Here is a 27083-nt window from a genome sequence, read left to right on the forward strand (position 1 = left end):
AACATCTTTTAGGTGAAAATTACAGTGGAAGTGACAATGTTCTTCAAATAGTAATGTTTTAAATTTTCCTTGCAGAGAGGCAGCATGTAGTGAAGGTGAGGACAACTCAAATGAAGCGTTCAGTGGTACTTCTATGCAATCCCAGAGTTCTGCTAAAGGTCCAGCTGAGGATACTGATGATGATGATGATGAAGAATTCATTGGGCCACCACTTCCCCCTGGGTTCAAAGATAGTGATGACGACAATGACAATGATGATACAGAAGAGGAAGATAATGTAAGTAGTTTGTTCCTCTTTAACGTTTTAATATTTTGAGTGGGCTCTGATTTGTATGTGGACCATTCCTTTTTGATAGAATTCCCAGGTGATGTATGACTTGTTCAAAATGCAGGTTTTCTGTTTTTCTTGCAGTTTTTCTGTTTTTCTAATGATAATTCAGCAAATGCAAATAATTATTTTCATTTAAAAATATCAAGATTTAAAACAAAAATACTGAGTCTCAAGTGTAATTCAACACATCAAGTAGTGTATATTGTTTATTTTTTTGTTTTCATGTTAGGAAAGAACTAGATAAATAAATATTTAATATAGCTGTTTTAAATGGTTTATTTCCCAAAGCATATTTTGAATGTTGTATGAGAAAGAGGAGGCAGATATGGGTTTGAATCTGGGGAAAGCAATTGTACCAAAACTGTTCTTAGGAAATTAAGTCTGGTAACTGGGGGCTTGTTGATTGGTTTTCTTTATTTGTGTTTATTTTGAATTGTTTTTTTTTAAAATAAGTGCCTGACCTGTTTCTTGTTAAGAATACAGAATTTTGTATCTATGTTGAAACCAAGGGGCTCCCTAACAGCCTAACTTTGGTATCACGGATGTTCAGTTAACTAGCCTTCCTCTATTTAGTTTAAAGGCATGTGGATCTAGCACTAGCTGGTGTGGCTTAGTGGTTTAAGGGTTACAGTGGTAGTGCTGGATTGGACCAAATGATCTTTAAGCTCTCTTCCAACCTAGATTATTTGATGATTCTGTGGAAAGATTAATGGTTTGGTGTTTGTTTTTCAAAACTTCCTGGATTGAATATTTTGTGGCATTGGGTTTTGTGTGGTGGTTTTCATGTGTAACAACAATAGTAGAAATCCTGTGAAAACAGCCTCACTTATTGCTGTATTGAACCGTCTGGTAACTGAAAAAGACCTGTATGTCCTGTTACAGAAATGTAAACCAAACTAAAAACCCCTGAATTTCTAGGTGTCCCAAGACTTTTCTTTTGACTTTTTTGTTTTTGCTTTTACTGGGGATTCAGTTTGTTTGTTCTTTTTCTATAACATCTCTTACCTTGCATGTTTTGAACTTGCATATTAAAGTTTAGAGAACTTGTTTTAGATGCTTGAGATGAACTTCTTAAACCATTACGTAACTAATTTTTAAAGTGAGTCTAAACTTATGTGGTGACAAAGTTTTCTCTTTCGTTTTTTGTTTAAGTGATGGGAAATTTTGGTGTCCTGGGTAGTTATATCCTTTTTCTAATTCACTTGATTCACTGATGCCTATGATTTCTATAATTACCAGATTGTACATTTTGTCCCATATCTCTTGTGATTGTATCTGTACCCCTCAGATGAGTTGTTCTGTTTCAGGGAGCCACGAAGATATAAATCTGTAATTTTCTTTGAGAGTGACATAAACCCTAAGTTAGGAACTCCCTTAACTTCTAGGTTTTAGGGCACTGTAGAGTCAGTCTCTGTTCCTGAGGGCATCATTAGACTCAGTGGGTTTCTGTTGCTATGGGTCGCATTATATTAAAATCACTGTTTCTTTGCTGCCAACTTCTCCCAAGGCAAAGCAATTCGCAGAAACAGCTGACTTCACTTTAGCCTATCTTTCTCAGTAGTCACTGTGCTGATTGGCCGTTTCAATTTCTAACAAGATATTGGTTTTTATTTTTTATTCATACATATTTGAGTAAACAAATGAACAAACAAACTGAATCCACAGTAAAAACAACAAAAATATTATGTCAAAAGTAAAGTCTTGGGACACCTGCAACTGGCTTGATGAAGCGAAGTTACTGGTGACCAGAGTTAAAAGACCCTAATGAAAAGTTTCAGACAGAAAGGTAACTTACAGTCTGGTGTGATTTAAATTTGTCTGAACTTAAGACAATAGTTACAAAACAGTCTAGAATAGATTTGGTTGAGAATAAGCAGAGCAGCAGAAATATGAGACTTGTGGGTTTTCAGTCTAAACAGTTAATTTATAACTGGGGAGATTTTGTGTCAGTGTGAATGCCAGAGGCCTTTGGGGTCTAGAGCCTTCCCTTACTGCTGCTCATGAACTCAGTTATTTTCTTTCCTGTGAAGGGACTCAGGAAGCAGCTGTGCTTTCTTGGTTTCCTGTTGATCGATTGGTGATCACAGTATGGTCGTGTGAGCCCCAAAGAAGGCAGGCGTTGCAGTTATGAGAACTCTGTGATTCCTTTCTTTTGCTTGTATATAGCCTGTGGTTGGTATGCATGGGTGTAGAATTGAGACAGGAGAAACTGAAAGCTGAATATTTTTTTCCCAGATGTAGTGTGAGATTCTCTCTTTTACTATATTTTCCTGCTGAAACAATTTCTTGAAAACTTAAGTATCTGTGGTTTTGATCCTGGAGGAATAAAATTTTTCTTTAGTAGTTCTAGGTGTCGCAGTATATGATTTGTAATCTGAAGTCTTCTGAATTTTGTATAACAGATAAAATACACCAAAATACTGCCTTCAGCCTGACATTTTCCCACTGTCTCTTAAGCCTGACTTTAGATGTGGGGCTTTTTTTTGCTATTGCTAGTTCAGTTGTTTTTGCTTTCTTATGACAGACTGTCAGTAGAGACATTTGTCTCTACTTGGGCAGATTGGGCTTGCTATGAGGCAGACAACTTTTGAGTCCAGAGTTGGCCAGGACTGCTCAGCTTACACAAGTTGTTTTACTGGTTAAGCATTAAGATGGAAGGAGTAGCTGGTGTTTATTTTCTTTGATGGGAATTTTTCATACCTTTTTGGTGTTTTTATGGTTAAATTACTTAACAGCTGTTAATTGCTCAATGTTTTAAATTGGCACTGGTATTTTTTGAGTATTATGCATTTTTGTAATTTGCATAAATCACCTGTGATGCAAACAAACACAACTTTTTAATAGAGCCTCAGATATTGTATTAAATGTGTGACTTCTGACTTGAGGTATTTTTTCCCCAAATTGATATAAGTTCATTTGATATATGCAAGTCTTTGTGGTGCAGTCTTAAAGGATTTTTCTGTGTTTCTTTAATCTGTGTTGTTACTGATGATTAGTTACATTTAACAAATAAATATTTAGATTAAATGGCTTACTAATTTAATATCATTCACTTCCATTTGTGTCAAAAGTGATGACACTTAACAAACCACAATACGCTTGTGAGTATTTGTCCAAATGCATTACAATGCTTGTTTTGTAGTAGTGTAAGGAATAGTGCTCTATCAACTACATTTTAAGGATAATAGGTAGATGTGGTATTAATTCCCTCTGATACTTTCCTCTTGGTTTAGTATCCTGTTTTATAGAAAAGACTTTTATTAATTTGGGGAGTGAGGAAAATTAAAGCTGGCTATTTGAGATGTGATCAGCACTTCTTTTCTGTAGTGCCTTCTAATGGTGTAAAAACCTGGGATTGTCACATTGTCCATTTTTCACATGGTCGCAAGCTAAGAGGAGGAGGGAAGAAGCAGAGCTTCTTCTGTAGTGTGAAATTTTTCAGGGTTGATTTAAACCTTTCTAGGAAATGTCAGGAAAATCTTTAAAAGATAAACCAGCTTACTTTGCAAGAGCGCAAATGGATAATTAGGCAATATTGCATGTGGTAAATTTTGGATTGGGAAATACAGTAGAGGCTTGGCTAGCTTTTTTTCCCTGGCAAAATGCACTGTGAGTCTGTCTGATATCTGTGCATTCAAAACCTGTCTGAAGAGGGACAAAGACTAGCAAGAGTGATTGTGTCAGGATTGGTATGTAGACAGATTTAAATTTAGGACATAAACATTTTTCCAGGGAATGGATTACATGTATTACAAGACTTTAGTAACAGAGTGTGTATTTTGTGAATTCTCTCTTCTAAATGTCATTGGAAAATGTGCTAAGATCTTTAACAAAACTTAATGTAGTGTTAGCATCTTGTGATGCTTGAGGCAACAGGTAAAGCGGATTGTTAAAGGATTTTTCAGATGCGTTTGCAAGGATTTACCTTCTATTTGAAGGTGACCAACATTCTCTTTTGGAACAGAGAACGTTTCTCCCTGCAGCACCAAAGGGATAACTAATTATGTTGTAATTATGTCCCTGAAACAAGTACAGCCTTGGGCCTCTTCACAGCCCAAGGCTGTACTCTGATTTGGCCTGTCTCCAAAATGATAGCACAGCTGTATTTCAAGTTTTGGAATTATTTAGAGATATTTAAAAATTTTTTTCAGATGTTTAACAGGACATACCAGTAATACTTGTTCAGAATGGAAGGAAGCAGTTTCCTGCTGATTTAGATGGAGAATTTAAGTAGACTGTAATTGCTCCAATTAGAATTTGGCTATTGTACCAGACTAAAAATCGTAGTGTTGTAAAAATAAATAAATGTTATGGGAATTTTTAGTCATCCTAAGGATTTGTAAGATTTAGACTGAGAATTGTCTGTTGTGTAACTGCTGAATCTTATTTACCCAGTCATGTTTCATCTTGACTAAAGAGAAAAAAGTATAGTAAGCTAAACAAACCAATTTTAATATGCAACAGAGACAGAAAAATGTGGTTTTGAGGGTGAGAGGCATTATCTTTTAAGTATTTCTAGTTTTTGAGAAAAGAAATAGGTAGCAGTTAACCATTACTTTCAATTTGCTTATGTGTTATCTTTCTATATAAACATGATGCAAACATTTTTTTCATATATGTGCATGATATGTTCTTAAGTCTTACAAATGAAAATGAGGTAAATGTATTTTATTTATATTGAACTTGGTACAAGTTGTGGCATTTTTCTAAGGATCATTGATGTGGTGCAAAGATTGAGAAAGATTGTATCCAAAGTGAGTTAAAAAGAATTTGCAAGCTTCACAAAAATTAGAAGAAAACATAATAATTGGTCTCTGTCTTCCAATGTGAGAGAATCAAACAGAAGTTATAAAGAAAGAAATACTCAGTGTGTGAAACAGAGATCTTCGTATGGAGAGGAAGCCAACAAGGTAATTCCCTTAGGGAATGTTGGTCTTTGATAAAGAGGCCTGGAGTATTTGTTCATTACCTCTTCAACCAAGTGTCCCACACTTGATTTCCATTTGTTCCTAGAGTGTACTTGCAAGGTCTCCATTGCTTGATTCTGTACAATTTAGTAAGGCCACACCTTCTCTGCTGTATATCACACCATGCTTTTTGGTGGATTATATGGATTTTAATTGATTTGTAATATGACAGAATATGAAAAGTTTTAGAATGTTTCCCTTACAGATAGGTACTTAGGGTCTTGTGAGTTTGTTTCTGGAAATATTTTGTGAGAACATTAAGAGGCATATATTTGTTGACTATGAGTTGCTTCAAAGTTAGAGAGAGGTGGTTTTACCAGTCTTAAATAAAATGTGATACAGAACATAATTAGAGTTTTTACTGCCCTTTTTAACAAAGTTCAGAGATCTTCTTATGTCCTGTTTTTACTTTTCATCAGCTCTTCTCCAGACCCTTTACCAGGTCAGCTTTAGCACGTGTAGCCTGTAGAAAGCCTTCTTTAGGAGCTGCTGATACCATTTCTGTGTTTGAAGAGGGAGCTGTTAAGACAGATGCAATGTGTTCTTCATCCCAAGGCCAGATCTATGGTGGCTGTAAACCTTCCACAGTTAAAACATGGGATCTTCATGCTCATCCCTCCGAGATCCTTGATTTTTTTATAGCGACCAAATTTTGTGGAAGCTAATGTCTTCTACTGTGCTTGGAGGGATAATAGACTTCCAGATTTTTTTTCTGCCAAGTATGTTTAAGACATTCATAATCTTGAGACTGTACAATTCTGTGACCTACCCTTTAATGAAGAAAAAAAAAGTCTTTCTAAACACATACCCTGCATGTTTATCTCAGTCATACGAACTGTACTTTTGATGCAGTATTATTTAACAAGAATGGGTAGTTGCAGTGGTACATGCAATGGTATATGAATATTCTGTCCTGAATATTACTTTCTTTAGTTCTAGTAGAAGTTGAGATATTTGGAAGTGAAGATACTGAAATTAAGTTATTCTTTGAGAACCAAAAACACAGTCAAAACGAAGCAGTGGCTGCCTCTTTACATAATGCTTGGTGCAGTTTTTGGCCATTGCAACAAATTTCCTATATACTTTTAAAAAGAAGCACAAATAACATGTTGTTTCTATTACTGTTAAAATATATAAAATCTTTTAAAATTTGACCAGGGAACTAACAGGAATGGTCACACTATGTTCAACCTTGGCATCACTATGGAAGACAAAATGAAGATAACAGGTTTGCTCTTTATTTGTTATGTGAGTGTTATCTTTTTGAAAAGTTGTTTGTGCTCTAAACAGAATAATGAGAAATACAGGTACAGAGTACTCTTGCTTGAATCAAGAGGCGAATGAATTAGATGATAACAAGTATTTGAAATATTTATGGTGGGGATGAATAAATAATTTAAAAGGATTGGATTTGAAGGGAGAGTGTAAGTGACATGCAGTTACACTTCCTCTCCAGAACAAGTCTTCACAGGATTTTTGATGAAGAAATGATTTATGTTAAACTGTTGGAACTGCAGACCACTCCAGTTGAATCCTTGGAGAGCAGTTTTATTGACTCTAGGAAGGTCTGCTGTTTGTTTAAAAGACGACTTTGGATTTTTATGAATATGAGACTACCACACATATCGTTTTACAACTGCTGCAATGGCATCTCTTATTTGCAGGTGAGCACTTAGCAGTATACAGGGACTACACATACTTGATGCTAACAGTATCCAGATCACACAAAAATCACACTGAACTTCCTTCCTTTACTCCTACTTCTCCTTTTATTTGTATTTTAAAGCCTAATAAAATTATTTTCAAATTCTTAGAATCTTGGATAGTGTTTTGTTGCACTACCTTGTGTACTGTACATGAATGTTTATTTGACATACCATTGTAACTAAAGATTACTAAATATTCAAATAACCAAATATGGAAGGAAGAAAGACTTTTGATTTGGATTATTTGGATGTGTGGGATTAATTTTAGTGAGCATTCTCATGTGGTGAAACACAAGGGCATAAATAAGGGTTGAATTCAGTCAGTCATGGTGACCTTTTGCAGTACAGAGGCCCCTTAGGTCATCTTTCATATAATAATGAGTATGAACCATGTCATAGTTTGGGAATGGTATTCCCCAATTTAGTACTCCCATTGAAAAGAAGACCTTGAGCTGTTCCTCTCCCTTCCTCTGGTGGGAGACACAAAAAGCATAGATCATGGATTTAGGTAAGAACAATTTACAATGGATATGAAAATAAAGAGTAACAGTATTAATAAAGAATATTAATAACCAAAGTGTGCAAAGAGGGTGATTCATGTGGAAAATGGTCTCCACACCTGGGACAGTTAAGTGAAGGTGAATGGCTTCTGGTGACTGGAAAAGGAAGAGTCCCTTTTCCCTGCCCTGGGCACTCACATGAGGTGTAACTGAGTAGTATAATGTCTTGTCCATACCCTGTTATTCTGATCTGGGCTGGAGCCAGGACAATGCAGGAAATAAATTCTAGAAGAGCTGTAGAAATCAGGAATATAACTTATTTTCTACATATGACAAAAACTTCTGTTGTAGAAAAAAATGGCTTTGAAGGGTTATCTTACTCAGTTAATTAATTCAAGTATCCAGAATGAAAGCAGAAACTAGAATTCTAATTGCTGTTATTTTCATGGAAATGTTAGAAAGTCTGCTTTGTTCTTTTCAGTCAAGTGTTTCACAAATATTGCAAATATAGTAGTATTTCCCCATCACTTAATGTAGGGTGTATATTTCTAGAGCAGTTCAGGTGTCAGAAAGAGATGATAACCATTATTAGAGTTGCAATATCCTGTGAATGATGACAAATTTTATATTAATGTCTGCCTCTACTAGCTTTTGTATTAACTGTCCTTTTCCTATTATGTACTACAGACAAAACATGGGATTTAATACTTTAATTTAAAGAGGGAAACAAAAAAATAAAGAAATCATGTTATACATATAGCCTTTTCCTTTTTTCTCTTGTGTTAAAAATGGAATTGTGACTTTGGAAGATTAGTTGGAGGATGGAAAAGTTACTTAGGATTTATGCAGCAGTGTAAGTGTTTCTTAACTCAGTAATTTTTAAAGTTTCATGCATTGTCTGGATTTATAAAAGTATATTTTTCTAACCAGCCTGTTACTTGGGGTGTCTTGGAACATGCTGGTCTCTGGAAAGAAGGCAGATGTGCATATCAGGCTATGTGTGGCATCTCTGGGCATCAGTTGGCTTTCAGTTAATGGATTTGTTAACTTTTTGCAATTCAAATAATCAGTGTTTGTCTCTTGCAAAACTGATGCCATGAAGTAACTGATCTTGTCTTAAATATATGAATAAAACTATTTCTCTGTGACATTCCTTCTTGAAGTTCATTTGCTGCCTTTTCTACTGAGTACCAAAAATGTCAGAAATGGAAATTTGTAAGAAAATTTAAGTAGCTTAATCATCCCCATTGCCTACAAACTGCAGATGCCTGTTTTATAAGATCACTGTGACACAGAGTGCTGAATCATTTTAAGGACAGCCTCTGCTTGGTCTACAGTGTCAAGTTGTGGTCATTATGAGCATTCTGTGCCATTTTAGATGCCTTAAGACCATCTGAAAATAAATTGGTTTTTATGTCCCTATTTTTTTTCTGTAGAAAAATATTAAAATTCTGGAGAAGATGTAAACCCCATCTGGAGAAGATGTACTGTTTCTTTTTTTTTTTTTTATATAACTTGTGGTTTTTTAATACAGTTACTTTTCCTTATGTTTATAAAATGCTGTCTCATTTGGATGACATGTATGGGTATATAGGCACACAAGGTTAAATGTTGGGTCACACATAAGAGTGTTGTAATATTTGACTCATTAGAAGTGCATCATCCAAATTTAAATTCTAGAAATAACAATGTAAGAGTAAACTTCACAGTAAATCTCAATAGAAAATAGTTTAAAAATTCTGACATGGATTTCTTTTCTGTCAATAACTACTTGTTTTACTAACTTCATTTGTTTTAACTAGCACTTACTACATTTCTTTCCCAGAGTCCTTCAGAGTTGTTTATCTGTTTTATGTTCCGTGATTAAATGCTGCCTTATCTAGCATTTTCTTTGGTGAGGACAGCCAGTTGGTTGTGGGCTTCCTGTGGTGCCTTCTAGGGATCAGACATTCTGTTGATCCCATCTTTCCCATTCCTGCTTGTATTCCTGTCTCTTGTGACTCTCATATTTTTCTCCTTTCTGTAAAGGAACTTATTAAAAGTATTTTTAAAATAAAAAATGTTTATATTTGTGACAGTGCAAGCCTGTGAGTAGTAAAGTTTTTGCATTGGACAACTGCAATATTGAAGGCAGATTCTTTCAATTATCTCTAAATTAATGGAGTAAGGCTTAGTCCAGTTACTGTCCATAATTTTTTTTCTTAGGGAAGACAATTGCAATACATTGAGTAGACAGTGAATTTATAAGAAAGCCTAATAGTAGTCTCCTGTAATTTCTCAAAGCTTTGTTTTCCAGATAAGAAACTGCATTCTGTTTTACAGTGAATGAGTAGTAGTAAAATAATTCAATGCATCTTCAGCAGAAATCTTAATTCCTCTGAGTAAAATGAATGTCCTAGATCTAAATTAGCTACAACAATGCTATTTATTGGGCTATTTTAGATAAGCATCTGCCCAATTCACATGATAGTTATTAAACTGGTCCTATCCTGTAAAAAAATATTAATAGCTGTCAGCTGTAGTTTAACTCTCTAGTTTAATGCAATTTGCATTAGTTTACCTCTTGAGAATCATCTCATTGTGTAGGAATTAATGGAATCTGCAACTCTGTCTACTACTTTTAGGGACTATCCTCTGGACTCTGCAACCAGTTTTGAGTGGGTGGGAAAATACCACAGAAGCTACCCAAAATGTTATAGGAAAATTTTTGTGTCTAGCTGCATCTTGTGGGCAGGTGTCTGAAAAAGAGTTCATGTTACTCTGAGTAATACTTTAAAGTTTCCAAAGTATTGTGAGAAAAAGAAATGAAAAAATTGGCAGATTCATATTTCCTTTTGATGGTTATGTGTTTATCAAATCTACTTGCTTTCCTAGTAAGAAATTTTTTTTTCTGGAGTCAACCTTGGCACTTCTGGTGTGTTCACTTTTTGGAATATTAGTTAGTGATATATATATATATTTGAGCATTTAAAACTAAATTTATATATAAATTTAAAATTATTTTATGCTGTTTTTTCTCATATGATTACATAACTGCTAAGGTAATTGGCTCATTTTCAGAACTAAATTGAGCAGGAGAATTTCCCAGTAAATAGAACTTCCTAGAACTTCTTTTGTTTTTGTTTCAAAGCTCCTTGTAGGAATTGATGTTTTTGTAGATAAAGAAAATTAAATCAGGAGTGACTGAGTCACATATAATCTTAATGAAAGATCGTTGGTAGGTTTAGGGTTTCTGTGTTAGGAAGTTTGTATTGCAGGCCAGGAGCAGATAAGAATCCAAACATGCAGAATGTTTCTATTTGAAATAAGGTGAATAAGTAATATTTAATTTATCTTTAACCTGTAACGACTCATGTTTCATCAAAGAAAACAAGCCAGCTTTAGAATTTGTAAGCAGTTTGCATGCAAATGCTGTGTGGCAGCCCCTGACAATGCACTGCTTGACCTTGCTGTGTGCCATTCTTCTAGCTAAAAAGGCATGCAGGAGGCACACTGACAATAATCTCTCAGCTTGGCACTTCTGCAGTGAGAAGGGCTTACTGTGTAAGCATGAGGCTTAACATGCCATACCTTCTTGTAATTGCAAGTTCTAAGAAGGTCATATCAGGTCATTCATCCTTTGGGGTGGATAGTTTAAATTCTGTGCAGTTCATATTATAGCTTACTGGTTATTTGAGTTCTTTAAGTGTAAGTTTGTGGACACTATAGCAGTAAATATCATTTGGAGCAAATACAGAACCTTATGACAAATTCCAGTGTGTTAGGCAGAACTCTTCCACTCTCTTTATTGTGCAAAATTTTAATAGTGCAATTTCTATCTGCCCAGTCCCTGTCAGTATTAATAGATACTTCTAAGTCCTTGATATCCACAACCAGCTGCAAAAATCTATTTATATGTATTTGCTCACTCTTTTTAGCTTGTTCCCTCACCTATGGTCCATGCTACTGGAATTATTTAGTATCATAGTAACTATGAGGATTTCAGAATGCATGAGTAACTTATAGTGGGTTTTAACAGTTTTTGTACCTGTTTGTCTCAAATTGATGATTTTGTTTTAAAATCAGGATTCTTTTGCTTTTCCCATTTCCTTAATTCTGTATTACACTGAAATTCTAGGGGTAAGTGGTTCACAGGTAGGAACAACTTACTCATTGTCAGGGTTTCTGCATTTTAGAACATTTTCTCATTTTAATAGATTGTTCTACACAGTAATTTCTGAAAGAATTGATTTATGTAGTGAATACTATACTTAATAATTTTACTCACTAAATAAAATGGAGGCAGTTTCTCCCGGTCTGTTGTGGTTTATCATATCTAATATGGGGAACCTAAAGACAAGGGGTTGCCATCATTCTCTACGCAGAGATCCATTTTTGCTATCTCAGACTGGATTTTACTTGTGGTACCTAAGTGAAATAAGAATCCAGAGTATCTGAAGTGTTTGATATGGAAGGCCAGGTAAATTCTGAAAGCAATACTGTTAAAAAAAATACCTGTTCTGTGAACAGAACAATGGCATTGAAAAACTCACTGTGAAACAGCTTGTTTTGGAAACATATCTACTGTCCATTTGTGTGGCTCCCAAGAGGTTAAATGTAAATTCTTAAGAGGGTTGGGAAACAGTCAAGTATGGGACAGCAGTAGGTGTTAGATGAGATAGAATTCATTTCAGAACTAAACCATGTCATTTAGTGGATCACACATTCAAGGGGCATGTCAAACATGAGATTAATGTGAAGAATTTGGGCTCACAGAATGAATTCCAGAAACAGGAGTTAAATACTGCCCAAGTGCAGCAAACTATGCAAAATTGGGAATCCTTGTTTTGGCTTCCTTATGAGTTTTCTGGAATATGCCCATAACGGGGAATTTGAACAAATATGAGCAAAAAATCTTGGACTGCCTTTGATTCAGATTATTTTATGGGTCATATGTTCCTGCCCACCACTTCAGCTTTTCCTGTGAAAAGCCAGGAAGTGTTTATAAGTTCTCTGCTTCTCTCACGCATGTTTTTGGCGTATTTTGTACTTTAGTTTCTTTTTCAATAGAATAGCATGTTGAACTTGCTTATAACAGGGGAAGATCTGCTAGAGGATTTTTATAGATAGAGCTTGTTTTTTTTAATGGAAACAGTAGTTATGGAATCATGAATTCCCTAGAAACTTCACCAATCAGTCAGCCAGGAGGCATGAAATATATCATGGATCTGTTTTCTCAATAACATCAAGACTGCACTTGGAGCATAAGCATTATACACACAGCTTATTATTTTTCCCCCTTATTGTGGGGGATTTTTCATTTGTTTTTACATCCCTGGAGGACAAATGTATGGATAACAACTGAGCCAAGAAGAACTTGGGAATCAAAAGCCTGAAATGACCTAGCAATATGTACTTGCAGACCCAAAAGCCTGGGCTGCATCCAGAGCCCCGTGGGCAACAGGGGAGGGAGGGGATTCTGCCCCTCTGCTCTGCTCTGCTGAGACCCACCTGGAGCACTGCATCCAGCCCTGGACTCCCAGCATAAAAAAGAAGGACAGGGACCTTTCAGAGTGAGTCCCTGGAATGGCCACAAAAGTGCTCAGAGGTCTGCAGCACCTCTCATGTAATGAAAAGGTAATTCATCTCATCAAAAGCCAAAAGAGAATTGGGACCTCAAGAAGGCACTGAGGATACCTTACTGCAGCCTTCCAGTACCTAAAGGAGCCCCAGAAGAAAGATGGAGACAAACATTTTAGCAGGCTCTGTAGTTATTGAGCAAGGGGTCATGGCATTGAGCTAAAAGAGGGTTGATTTAGCTTAGATACATGTTTGTTTACACTGAGGCCTGTAAAACACTTGAACAGGTTACCCCGAGAGAGATGGTACATGCCCCAACCCTGGAAACAAAATTAAGTCCAAGTTGAACAGAGGTCTGTGCAACCTGATCTGGTGGAATATATCCCTGTTTGTTGCAGGGGCATTGGACTATAGGGCCTTTACAGGTCCCTATCAACTTAAACTATTCAATGATTGTTTGTAAATAATAGGCATTAATAATGATTTCTGTCTTAATGTAATCTAAGCGGCTCAATGAATAAACCTATTATACTTAGTGGAGTATCAGCATAGCGCACCTGCAAGGGGGACATTTTATCCTATTTAAAATGTACAAGCACAAAAGAAAAAAAGCAATATTGAAAATTTTACAGCAGATATGTAGTAAATATGTGGTCTGAAATTTGGAGTTCTTTATATGTATGGACTTCTCTGACCTGACTCTTACAAAAAAAGTAATAGTACTGTTTCATCTGAATATCTGAAGTTACCGTCTTTGTACTAGATAGGTATGAACTAAAAATATATTGGTAAATGTCTGTTATGACTGAGTTGAAGATACATATTGTTGTGGACCCATTTCAGATAGATTAACAAGTTTATTATATACACAAGTAATAGCAATTTCATTTGAATCATATAATCCAGACTTAAACTTTAGATTGTAAAAGGAAGATTTTTTTCTGTAACTCAAGGAATCTTTGTGTAGTGTGGAGTATCATCAGCAACTTTGTGAAGATCAAGAAACCTACTAAATAAGAAGAGATATCATAGGTTGTATCTAATCTACGTTTTCTATATGTTAGGAAGGAAGAAAGATGTCTAAGATCTTAAATAACGTCAGTAATAATCTGAAATGAGGCATTTCAGGAAGATATCATGTTGACGTTTTGTGTTCTTTTTCTGTTCACACGGCTAAAATATTCTTGTTCTTGAGACAGTGGATCTTTATCTTAGTCTGGGTTAGAAAGTGAAAACATTGCTTTTTTGTGCTCATATACTTCAGGCTCCTTAAGGAATGACTGTAATAAGTGTTGGATTTAACATGGGTGATATTCCACTGAAAGCTTTGTTGAAGTCTTAGTTATTTTCCTTTATAACCCAGAGCTGAGCCATACTGGCCAGTTATCATTTGATTGCTCTGTAGAAATCAGTGCCTTTCTGTCTAGTTGTGTGTCCTGTAAGGTTTAATTGTAATCATTTGGAATTTTCAGACTACATTACATGTATGGGAATCAGTATTTTTGATACAATATGCTGGAGGGATTTCAACATGCATAGGTATGGTATATATACACCATATAAATGCATTAAAAGACAAGCATGTTTCATAATTGTTACACACAACATTTTACAGTTATTTGCTTTATGATTCCAAATAAAGCCAGGATATTCACACTGGTTACCATTTCTAATCTAGTGCTTAATACTTGCCTTGAACAGTTTGAAAATTATTGCAATGCTGTTGTATATTACAACCATTTTAGCAATATGAGGTACATAATCTGGCCCTAATGCACTGCTTTCTTCTGCCATAAGCTTTAGATAAAAGAATATACCTGAGTGAAGCATGAAGGAAGGTGTGTTTCTACCAAGCATGGACCTCAAATCCGTACAATATAAATGTATCCTTCCCTTTTTCCAGATGCATAAAGTCACTTAGCAATTTATCCTCATGTCACATTACATAAAATTGTGCTGCTATAAGAGAGCTTAAATGTTAATGTTTTGAAGGTAATTTATGGGTGGCATGGGAGAATCAGTAATCGAAACAGTAATGGAATTGGAACCAGCTGTGGAAGCTACATAGGAAATTGTTCTTCCTTCCTGCAGTAACAGACACATGCTGTAATTTTTAACCCTTGTCTCCCTGCCTTTGCCCTGAGCTGCAGATCTTCTTTACATGACTAGCTGACAAACATAGACATGCATATATACTTTTAATTCCTTACCCTAATTATTTGGTAAATTTGCGGACAGCAGCATTGTCACTAGGTGGATTGTTATCCATAAATTTCTGTCTCTCAAGATCCTGAAGTAAACTTTTGAATGAACACATTTCACAATAACACCTGTAGAACTGTTGAAAAGTGGAGTTTGTGGACATCTCTCCCTCTCTTGTGCTGTAATGGTTTCATTTGCTGACAGTAGTGTGTGATAAGACCAACAGGATCCCTAGGGAATGTGAGAAATTTCACTGTCACTGCTGAAAACTTTATAGCAGATCCTTGAAATAGGTATTATTTATTCCCATTTTTTCAGATGAGGAAACTGAGGTATGTAGAGGTCAAATAAATAGCACAGTTAAAGGTTAAGGATTAGTCTACACCAGTGGTGTATTTTAAAAAATTTTGCTCATTAAAACACAAACAATTTAAAAGAGGTGGCTTGATAATGAGGTTGCCATTATACTGGTACAGAGGTGGTATTATCCTGATTCTTGTGAAATTTTATGCTAACTTGTTCACCAGAAGTCTTAAAATGAGCATAAGGCTTTTTTTTTTTTTTTTTGATAAGAGGAAAAATGGATTTTATTTCAGTTCTAGTAATACCATTTCTGTATTAAATAGCAATTCCAAATATTGATCATGTATTGGTTGCATTGTTTTTTGAAGTTTTGATGAACTCAGGATTGTATTGCTGTTGATGGACTAAATTGCACTGGTTACATAACTTTCAAAAGACGCATTAATATTTATTGTACTGCATATGTAATTTTAATTTAATTTCCATAGAAGTGCATGTAACTAAAATTGGGTATTGCTGCATGAATTATAAAGGCTTAGTAGTATTATTTTCTTTTTAAATAAATAGAAGGGGGGAATATTTTTTAAAAAAACATGTTTAACTTTGTACATACTTCTGAATTGTAAGATACTTCATAAGTACTTTTATTTTGACAGAGGTTAATGTAGAGAACAGTAAAGCTATTTTAAAGAGTGAAAAACATCTAAGTGCTCATGGTTTATCTTGGTGAGTCAGGTGAAAGAACTTAATACTTTTTATTCCCTAAAGTTTGCCAAATTATGGCAGTGATAAAGTATCTGTGTAATTTAGATAAAGATGTTTTGGAGCAAGTTTAATGTAAATAATTAAGTGAACTGGCTAGCAGGCTGAAAATGTTATGCATAACAAATGTTAAGTTCAGTCTGGTTGTGCATCCTTTGTTTTGGATTTGGTTTCTTTAATGGGTGAATTTTATGGCATATTCCTTGTGGAAGAAATCCTGCATGGAGTCTGTGATACAAAATTCTACACAAGCTGAATGTAAACTGGGTGAATGTCTGTTCCCATCTGAGCTAAACATTTGGCACTTCTACTCCAAAGACTTTAAAAGTTCACAATTATTTGCCCTGTCTGATTTCATAATTAAGCTATGTTTTGGAAACCTACCAACCTGAACAGAGCTTTCAGGGTTTGTTTTATTTCTCCTCACTGTGGGCTGATCTATGGTTGTGTGAAGCTGTTTTACTGTTGCAGAGTAAATGGTAGTATTCCATTGTGTTAAAACAAAGTGCTCTATGTAGCTCTTAGGGATAACCTTAATAAAGGATATACCTGACTGAAAATGCTAGAGATTTTTTTAATGCCTAACATGGCAGGTAGTAGTAATGTTTTGTATTGTATTATTGCAGTAAAACAGTGGCTTGACTGAACAGGGGTGCTTTTTGGTGGTATGTGGCTAGTTATATGTACAGTTTCAGCAAATTTGAAGTATTTATATTTATACCCATTTGAAGCTGAGAAGATAAAGATTAAACAGGTTGTTGATTATATGAGTGGAATGTTACTGGAATACTCAGCTTAAGTAAATTTGTCTCCCAAAAATTACAGAGGAAACTTGAATGACTCCAGGTAATTTTAGATTTAAATCAGTTTTATCAATGATTGTAACTTGTTTTAGAAAAGGCTCCAGAGAATTTCTTTGGTATACATTGTGAGAACAATTCCCAGGCCATAATCATTAGTATAAATTATGACTTCATAAATCAAAGGCTTATTACAAATTTAGAAATTTATCCGAATGAGATTTTGGAATCTAGATGAAAAATAACAACCTCCTGAAATGTGCCTAGAAGTAGCCCCAGAAGACAGGCAGGCATTTTGCTGTACTTTAGAAGTATGATTTTTATGTCTAAAAATGGTGCTTGCAAACATTCTATTTGTATTGCCTTTTCTAAATTGCCAAACCACTGGAAGCTTTTCAGAAAGGGGTATGCTGGTAAGTGGCATGAAAGGGAAGTGGAGAATTAATTGATATTACCTGTTGTGTCATGGCACAGTCTCTGAGTTACCATTTGACTCAACATCTAATAAAATATTTGTATCTGACCTATAGTAACAAGAGACATTTATTACTTTTAGGCAGTCATATTGGAATAAAGGTCTTTTTCCTTGCTGGTTGAACCTGACAAAACACTTAAGTTCAGATCGTAGAGAAAAATTACACAAATCTGTGAATTAGATAATGTTGGGAAAAACTAGTCACGGATCTGTTTTTATATTGAATAATTAATTTTACTTCCTGTTGCTATTTGAAAATAAGTTAATCTATTGAAAAAACACCTTTTAATTCTTGAGTGCACACTGAAGTAGTATCTGTTAGTTCACTAAGAAAAGAATAACGTCTCCTTGATCTTCCTACACTTAATATTCAGGATGTAAATATTCTGCGCTGTTTTGACTTACCTAAGTTAAGAGTTGGAAACTGGGAACAATATAATTTTGTAGGACCCTTCCGATAATTCTGTTAATTTGAAAGATTTTTGCATTCATCATGCAGTTACAGTTACCTCTGTTTTTCCATGAGCAGTGGATATTTTGGATGTTTTGTGGGAATGTCAGCAAAGATAATTCATACCAGTAGTATGCATGTGTCCTCCTGTTTTCCAGAATGTTTTCCTTTATCTTCAGACCAGAAATTTACAGAATATAGACACACATGCCCTGATACATCCAACATAATCAAGGCACCTATGCTAGGAATTCAGATGGTTTGCACTTTCCTGAATAATTCATGAAGAAGAGAGGTTTCAAAATAATCTTGGGTTTTGGTACATTTCTTCTTTAGTTATTTGCTTATTTTTGAAGACTGTATAGGAAGTCTGAAGAAAGTTGTTTCCATATTTAGATGCATCACATTTAGAAACTCAGAGTGTATGAATGTGGCCCAAGCTGAGTTTAATGCATGAGAATATATCTGTCAATTTTAACATCTAAAAGACAGGAAATTAAAAGTTGTTGAAATGTCCTTTCAAATCTGTATGCTTCCTTCTGCATGGAACTTTGTGAGTAATGCACTCCTGTAAACTCCAAAAAATTTACAATTTTGTTGCTGTAGAACAGCAGCTTGCCCATCTCTGATATTGTAGTTTTTCATACTTTATCTTTCTCTTCAGTGTTCACTTGTGCAACCTTAGTGCATATCTTACACATTTATTTTCAGTTTAATTTACAGAGGAGAAGAATGAAAAATTGTGACTTGGTAAACCTGCCCATTTTACAAGTAGAGTGGTTTTAATCAGTGCATGATTATGGAACAGAACATGACATCACTGTGTGGGTTGTTTGAAAAATGGGTTTAAAAAAGAACAGAAAAAATAAATTAGAACACTTACTACTGCCTTCACCTTTCACTGGTGTCATGGAAAACTCATCTGGGTGCCTAACAGCTGAAAACATTTATCTAGTTTGAAAAGAGGAATGAGGGATGTTTTCTTCCAGATTTGTGAAATACTCCTCTTAACTTCCTTTTATCTTTCTTTAAATAATGCTTCAGACTTAATATTGAAGAACGGAACAGGGTTCTATTCTCTCTGTTCATCATCACTAAAATAGTTTCTTAATTTCCTTCACTTGCATATTGAAGTTGGATATGAGGTAGAAAGGAAAAAACTGCTTTTTTGTGGGCCTGAGGTTGGTTCCAGTGCAAGAAGGGTGTGCAAGTGTCCCCCTGTGAAGTTTTATGGACTTCTATAACCTCTTCACACTGACAAAAAGAATTTAGGTTGTATTTTAAGTGATATGTGAGAGGGAATACTTGACCCGTAAACCAAACACATTTTGATACAGACAAGCAACAACAAGCATGAGTTTAAGCCTTCTGCTATTTGTATTAACATATGGTTGTGCCTAGATACTGCAGCACTTGGACCAGATTTCTTTGGTGGTTGAGATAAACACTGGCCTATCTCCAGAATTTGCTGGTTTTCTGTGGTGTTTCATCTGTCTAAATATTACAGGCTGTCCATGGAGTCTCCCTCTCTGGAGATAGTCAGAACCGACCTAGATGAATCCCTGTGTCACATGCTGCAGGTTACCCTGCCTTGGCAGGAGGGTTGGACTCCAGATTTCCAGAGGCCACTTCCAGCACTGATCATTCCATGGTTTTGTGAAGCGCTTGTGCTCTTGTACCTGTTTGCTTTAGGAATTACTGTGTTGTATATCCCATCCTTTCTGTTGTGATTTTTGATGAGTTGTCTGCCTATATTTTTGTTCTTAAAATGTTTTAAGAGTTTTCTCTTTCAATATGTAGCATAATTTACAGTATGAACATTTTTATAAAAAGATACTCCATTTCTATTTTTAACTTTTTCCTGTCATCTTGATTAACTTTTTTAATTGCACTTAAGATTTTGAATGCTTTGCTGACGAAAATAGCAGAGGGATAAATTTGCTAGTATCTGGTCACAAGACATATTTCAGCGCTGTCAGTCTGTATGCTGGTGTACAAAATAAAGGGTCTCTAAAGGTCTGAAATTTTCCTCCGCTCCTTGCCTTGCCCCTCAGCAGTGTGACATTTGATTTTCCATGCAAATCAGTCATTTTGGATGGGAAGAGAATAAGCTTTAAAAAAACTTGCATGAAAACATGAACATTTTGTATTTAAACAAAAGGCATAAAAATAGAAAATCCTTTTTCCTTAATTGCCAGAAGGACTGAGATTTGAATGATTAAAACACGGCCTTCTGTAGGGGGACCTTTTTTGGGGGCAATTAAGTTCTTGAGTATATAGAGGTACTTGGATTACTGTTTATTGCTAGGGTCTGTTGTTCCCTTTCCACTTCCACCAGCTATTCCTGCTGCCCATTTAGTATTCCAGTCATTTCCATCTATCTTCAAACAAGGCAGTAATCATCTGTGTCAGACTACCTCTGTTGATACTTGCAAAACCTGAAGTTTCACCAGAAATGGAGAAATCTCTGTGAAATGTAGCTCTTGCCTCCTTCTCATCACTCCTGCCTATGAACAGACAGTATCTTCCCTGTGGAGTATATCAAACCAGAGCCCCAAAAGAGTGTGTGTACACTTGGAGCAGAAGGGTGTTTTTAGTATAGTAGTTAAAGTTATTGAATGGTTTGGATTTAAACATTCCAACGTCCCTGCAACTAAACCAGGTTGCTCAGAGTTCCATCCAGGCCTGGTCTTCAGGAATGGGGCATCCACAGCTTCTCTCAGCAACCTGTGCTAGTGCCTCACCACCCTCACAGTAAAGAATTCCTTAATAATATTTAACCTAAATCTACCCTCTTTCTCGTTTAAACTTGTTCCCCGTTGTCCTAATGCTACATGTCCTTGTGATAAGTCCCTCCAGCTTTTTTGAGGCCCCCTTGAGATACAGGAATGTTTCCTCAAAGCCTTCTCTTCTCCAGGCTAAGCAATGCTCCCAGCTTGTCCACACAAGAGAAATGCTCCAGCTCCCTGATCAATTTAAAGGCTCTCTTAAGGATATTTCAAGTAGATAGTAGCCAAACCAGCTTTAACCTTTTCTCTTGATTAAGGCAGGGAAAGTGCTCACCTTTTAGATCAACCAGCTGTAGTTTTGCATCTTTTTTTTTCTCCATGCTGTGCCATAGCTCTGCTCTCACAAATTATAATCTTTTCAAGTTTTCAGGAAGCCAGTGTTTCAGGAGAGAACTGAGAACAAAGGGGCAATCCAGATTTTTTTCCAGGAGAGCATTCGATCTTGAAGTTGTCAAAGAAGGCGACTCCTAACATAGAGAAAAAATAAGTGATTTTTCTCTGTAAGTTATAGTATTGTAGGTACCCAGAAAAGTTCCAATTTAAGGGCCTGATGTGCAAAAGATTACCTATAGCTTGCAAGTCTCTCTCATACAATATAATTTCCATTTATATACAAACCTCTGCAAACAGAACAGTAGAGGTTCTTTTAGGTATAAATGTGTGATTTTTCCCTTCTCTGGTTGGGCCATTAAAAATGAGTAATTTTGGTTTATTTGATTTTTTGGTTTTGTCTTTGATTTTTCTCAAGACATTCTGGGGAGACTAATCTAGTTTCAGCCTCTGGTTGCTAGTGGTGTATTTTCTGAGTATTGTTTGAGAATAAGGAAACTCCCAAAAGGAACAATAAAAAAAAATCCACAATATTTACAGACAGTGTTGCAGTATATAGAAGATTGTTTTTAGGCACAGGAGCATAACACGTAACTAGAGCTGGAATTCCCTGAAAGAATTGAAACTCCATACTGCAGATGTGATGCTGATTTGCAGTGTCCCTTTGCAGAAATTGCTTTTACAGTAAGACTATTCATTTTGAGAAAAAAACCCGTGAACTTGTAGAATACTCTATTTCACAGATTTAATATATATTAATCTTGTATTGGGAATTGAGAATTTTTGTAAAAATATTAAGAGATATGTCAACACCATAACTATTTTCCTCTGTTTCTGCTGAAGCAGAAATATAAAATATTGTCTTTTCCTAATGGGCTTTAAAAGAAAATAACAGCAACAAAAATACCCTGGAAATCGTGTAAACATTTTATCTCCTGTAGTTTTAAGCACTATGCAAATTTTGCAGAACAATATTAGTGAAATCATGTAATCGATTTATGTAAAGTTAACATCTGAAATCCAAGCAACAGCTGAAGTCCTTGAAGTGCAGGTATACTTCAGGCAAACTCTATATTTTCATTTTTTGCATGCTTACAGTAATATTCCAGTATACATGATATCCAAATGTTCTATCAGCCTAAATGTATTAGCTATAGTTCCCTTTCGAAGTGTTAAAAAAAAAAAAAAGGATTTTTTTTTTGGTATTCATTATTCTTTGGAGTGTAACTGGAAAAGTGCAGTAGTGCTGGTAGTTGCATCTGATTATATTGTGTGCATATACACGTGTGCTATGGCACATGAGAGATACAGCATTCTGAGTTATTTAGGAAGTTCATGGTTAACTAAAATAGAATAAGCCACCTTGGCTTTTTGTAAATATTTAGCTAATTTGAAGATGTTATGCCAAGATATGTTCCTGGATGTTGTTATCTTAATTTTTTTGTTTTGAATAGTCTAAACAGTTACTTTAACTGTCAGGCATCCCTTGGACACTGTAGTGCTTAGCACCAGTAGCAGTCGCCAAGTGTCTAACTTTTAGGCTCAGAATGTTTGATTTATCAGGTGGCAGAATATATTCCTGTCTGTTCTTATTCCCTAAAATGAGTAGTCAGAATACTGTTTAATGTGAGTGTGTTGCAAAGCAAAAATGTTTTCATGTTAGTGCTTCACACTTCTCATAAAAAAGGAGATTTAATTATTGTCACCTGAGGGAGCTAGCAATTAAAATAAATTTGTTCTAGATAATTTTGTTTATTAATAAATTATTTTTTCTTTGACTTACTGAAAGACCTCTCAAAGTAGTTAAGATACCCTCTGAAAATTAAATTCAGCGCTGACACAATCTAGACATACAATACCTACCTTTGTGGTAAGGTACATGAAATTAAGAATTCTGTAATATTCCAAGGCAGAAATGCAACCTTGCAGTGATTAAGACAGTGGTTTCTATGAAAGCCTTTGATTCGCAAAAATAGTACATCTTTTGTTGTGCGTGATGGCTGTTGTGGATGAATCTTGGAAACTGTATGCTTTTCACACTTTGGTTTTTATGGCATGTGCTTGGATGACAAGTGCAGGCAATGGCTGTTGAGCAGTTTTTTGCATCCCAAGAACAGCAAATACCAGTTTATAGTGTAGGGAATTATGGAGCATTGAAAACCTAGTTTGTATTATAATTATACCTTTGTGTGCTTTGTAGTGTCACTTGAACAATAAATTAATTTTCATAATCACAGCTTTGCTAGGGAATTTTGAGTTACAACTGCTTCTCAGTTTCTAAACCACTGAGTCTGTGAAAGTGTCACTTGATGCCATGTGGGCTATACCTTTTAGAATGCCATGCATAGCTGTTGGTAAACCTTTACTGTTACCTTGTGGTGGGCTGAACTTGCTGCATGCCAGGCTGCTTTATCACACCGGTCCTCAGCAGGATGGAGTGGGAGAAGAGAAGAAGATGGAAAAAAAATCACATGGATCGAGATAAAGGTAGCTTAATGAAGTAAAAGTGAAGGCCATACATGGAAACAAGGGAAAGCAGAAGATTTATTCCATACTACTACTTAGTAGGGGATGTCTTGCTTCCCAGTAGGGCTTCAGTGAGCAAAGTGGTTGCTCTGAAAGACAAATTATGAAAGCACAATGCACAGCCTCCATGCCCTGTCCCCCTAAAGACTATCTCATTTCAACCCCTCAGCCACGGGCAGAAGCACCTTCTACTAGACTGAGTTGCTCAGAGCATCATCCAACATGACCTGGAACATTTCCAGACATGAAAGATCCACAGCTTCTTTGGGCAACCTGTACCAGTGCCTAACAACCCTCAAAGTAAAGAATAATGCCTAATCTAAATATACTCCCTTGTAGTTTAAGTAAAGTTAGAAGAAGGGTAGATGTAGCTTAACCAAAGATAATGATAATTTCAGTTTTATCAAAGAAATAAAAGATGGAACTGATAAAGAAGGTAAAAAAAGTATGAAGCTAATCAGCCTGATGCTACAGAGATGTTTCTGTGAAGCATGAAAAATAGTGAAGGGGTTGGCAGAGATGGAAAAGGCAGGAGATTTAATGTGTAGTATAAAATGTGCCTAAAATTATTTTAAAATCATACTTGGCAACAGAAAATTATAGCAAAGATGTCAGGTATCAAGAGAAGAGATAGTGTCTATTTTAGGAAACTGGAGTGGTGCCAGATAAATAAGCATTTTGAGGGTAATGATACACATGACCTTTGTAGAAAGTTGTTCACAAGTACATTACATTTTTTCTGTGTGAACAATATTTTCCAAAGCAAAAAAAAAAAAAAAGATAATATTTTTGTGTTTTAGTCTTAAGATGGTGCCATATTTTTAAAACAATTATTTTTGGGAGTCTATCCATGCAAATAAAATTGTGAAATCAGTCTCTGGTATATGATTTTCCCATTTCTCTTCCTCGTGTTATGAACTGGTGTGATGGAAACCTTCTATCTTTTACATATATATTGCTTTAGTATGTTTTTGTGGGGATAGCACTTTTTCACAGAGGTAAATTTTCTTTTTTTCACAGAACCCTGTCAAGAAAATCCCAGACTCTCACGAAATTACACTCCGACATGGAACAAAGACAGTAAGTGATAACATGTTTTCAACCCTTCACGCTTTTCTAGAATTGTTAACAAATACGTATCAGCTAAAATTCAAGAAGCAAATTTTTTCCTTGATTTGTTATTTTAGTTGGTCTCTTTTCTTAGTGCAATTGAAAGTGTGTTTCATGACCACCTCTTCAATTTCTTGTAATAACCTAAATATGGCTCCATTTGATTCAATTTTAGTCTTCTTTTCATCAAGTATGTTGTCTGTAATTGTTACTTTTTCTTCTAGTACAGACCTTCCTAATATGTAGACATGAGTCTAATCTAGACCTTTCTTTGGTCAAGGGTTTAAAGAAGAATGTTATTTAACCAGCAGCTTCTCAGCAGCTAATACTTCATTTTACTTTGATATTTTAGTGCCTTTTATAACACCATTCTCAATTTCTTGAGATCTTGTTCTTCCTTGTCTTTGACTGCATCTTTTCTAGTTTCTATCTCCAGTACTGCTCCTTTGCTTTCTTTTAAAGAACACAAGTGATCTTGGAAGTATCTTTTTTGCTCTATATATTTCTATCTTTGTATAATCACATCTTCCAATATAAATTAAATTGTTTTTGTGGGCTAATTGACATGTAAAACATTCATTGCATTACACTAAAGAAAATAGAGAGGATTTTTCTACACACAGTGCATGCAACTGCTTTGCGTTTTAATTTCTATAAATACTAGGTTTTGCAGAGTATTGTACTAGTGCAAATCAGGTTTCTATTTTACATGTGACATTAACTACCTCTGCAATTAAGTTTCTTGAATACGTGTCCTAACAAAATGAATTAGGTAAATTTTTTTTATTTTTTTTTTCTATATTAAACCAGTAAATCTTTTAATGGCTTCTTAAAGAGTAATCTCATGTTATTTCTAACTAAAAGGCCTTGTAAAGTGGAAGTTACAGTTCTGGAAGACTTCTGAGATATTTTGACTGCAGGAGAATGCAGCTGTCATCACCTTGAACAGAGGTGAATTGTAACGTGGGATATATATAGCGCAGTTGGATTAGACTGGATGCAGTAAATGAAACATATTGAAAAAAATCTCTTCTGTAGAAGGGCTGTCTTTTTGGGTTTTTTGTTTGTTTGTTTGTTTTAGAATACTGCAACCATTTACCCCTGACCTTGCACACATAAGAATGGGAGTAACTTCATATCTTGATTTTGGTGTTTTGCCCCAGTTTTTTAAAATAGTCTTCTTACTATGTTCATACAGTGTACTGTATTTCAGCTAAGCTTATATATCCCATCTGTACCTCTTTAATCTAGTGAATGTGGATTTGATGATGACTCTATTCCTGTGCAGCTGAGAAATCTCAGGAAAGATTTCCCAAACTAGAGAGTCTTCCCAGAAACCTGATTAATTTCCCAGTTGTATTGCTTGCACAGTGTAATAGTAATTACTGTTCTCAATGAAACTTCATATATATTTTTTATTTCTCATTGTACTTTTGATATATAGGTGGGTATGAGAAAGAATATGAAATTTGTACTTTCTAATATTTCATCTGACAACTGTGCCGTCATATAGAAGTTACTGAATAGAACACTTGAGTGTTCTGATTAATCATGAGATCCCCAGTTTTTCTGAATGTCAGAAATCATGGGAGAAATGGCTAGGGTTCAAAATTTCCATTTAAGTTGTAAAAGAGGTATAGTCTTTTTAGAAACACATAAGAGATTTCACATTTTAAAAGATTTCTGCAATTATATGCCTCTGAATTACAGCAGGACATATAGATTAAAGAGGAATCAGATGCCTGCTGAATGGGACCTTCATTTCTGCCACATCTTGGTTTTCTTGAAAGTACTATTTTCAGACAGTTGGCTATACTAGGGCATTGTATATTTGAAATACTGTGAGGTACCTGAGTTACAGAATCACAGAATTTTCTGAGTTGGAAAGAGCCTCACAAACAGGATCAAGTCCAACTCCCGGCTGTGCACAGCATCATCCCTAAGAGTCACACCATGTACACAAGAGCATTGTCCAAACACTTTTTGAACTCTGTCAACTGCTGTGACAATTTCCATGGGGAACCTTTTCCAGTACCCAAGACTTTTCCTCTCATGAAGCTGTGCTGGTGGTGATTAATGACAGCGTTGTCATTCTTCTTGTCCTTCTTGAAAACTGGGACAACTTTCGTCAGTTTCCAGTCAGCTGGGACATCTCCGGATTCCCAAGACTGCCGGAAAGGCTTTGGAATAACATCAGCCAGCTCTTTGAGAATTCTCTGATGAATCTCATTAGGTTCTATAGCCTAATGTAAGGATCCACTTGGAGCAGCAC

At 35.4% G+C, this 27083-nt stretch overlaps 1 protein-coding gene across 2 annotated transcripts in view; it reads left to right on the forward strand.

Annotated features, from left to right (window-relative positions):
• Positions 1 to 27083, forward strand: part of WDR70 (WD repeat domain 70) — a 127006-nt gene that overhangs the window by 8530 nt on the left and 91393 nt on the right. For both annotated transcript variants that reach the window (XM_021551628.4, XM_021551634.4), the window contains exons 5-6: positions 76 to 277; positions 24722 to 24781. In XM_021551628.4, coding sequence (XP_021407303.3) covers positions 76 to 277; positions 24722 to 24781 — 262 coding nt within the window. The remainder of the gene's footprint in view (positions 1 to 75; positions 278 to 24721; positions 24782 to 27083) is intronic.

This window comes from Lonchura striata, chromosome Z (assembly GCF_050655825.1).
Source record: "Lonchura striata isolate lonStrDom1 chromosome Z, ASM5065582v1, whole genome shotgun sequence".
Classification (NCBI taxonomy): domain Eukaryota; kingdom Metazoa; phylum Chordata; class Aves; order Passeriformes; family Estrildidae; genus Lonchura; species Lonchura striata.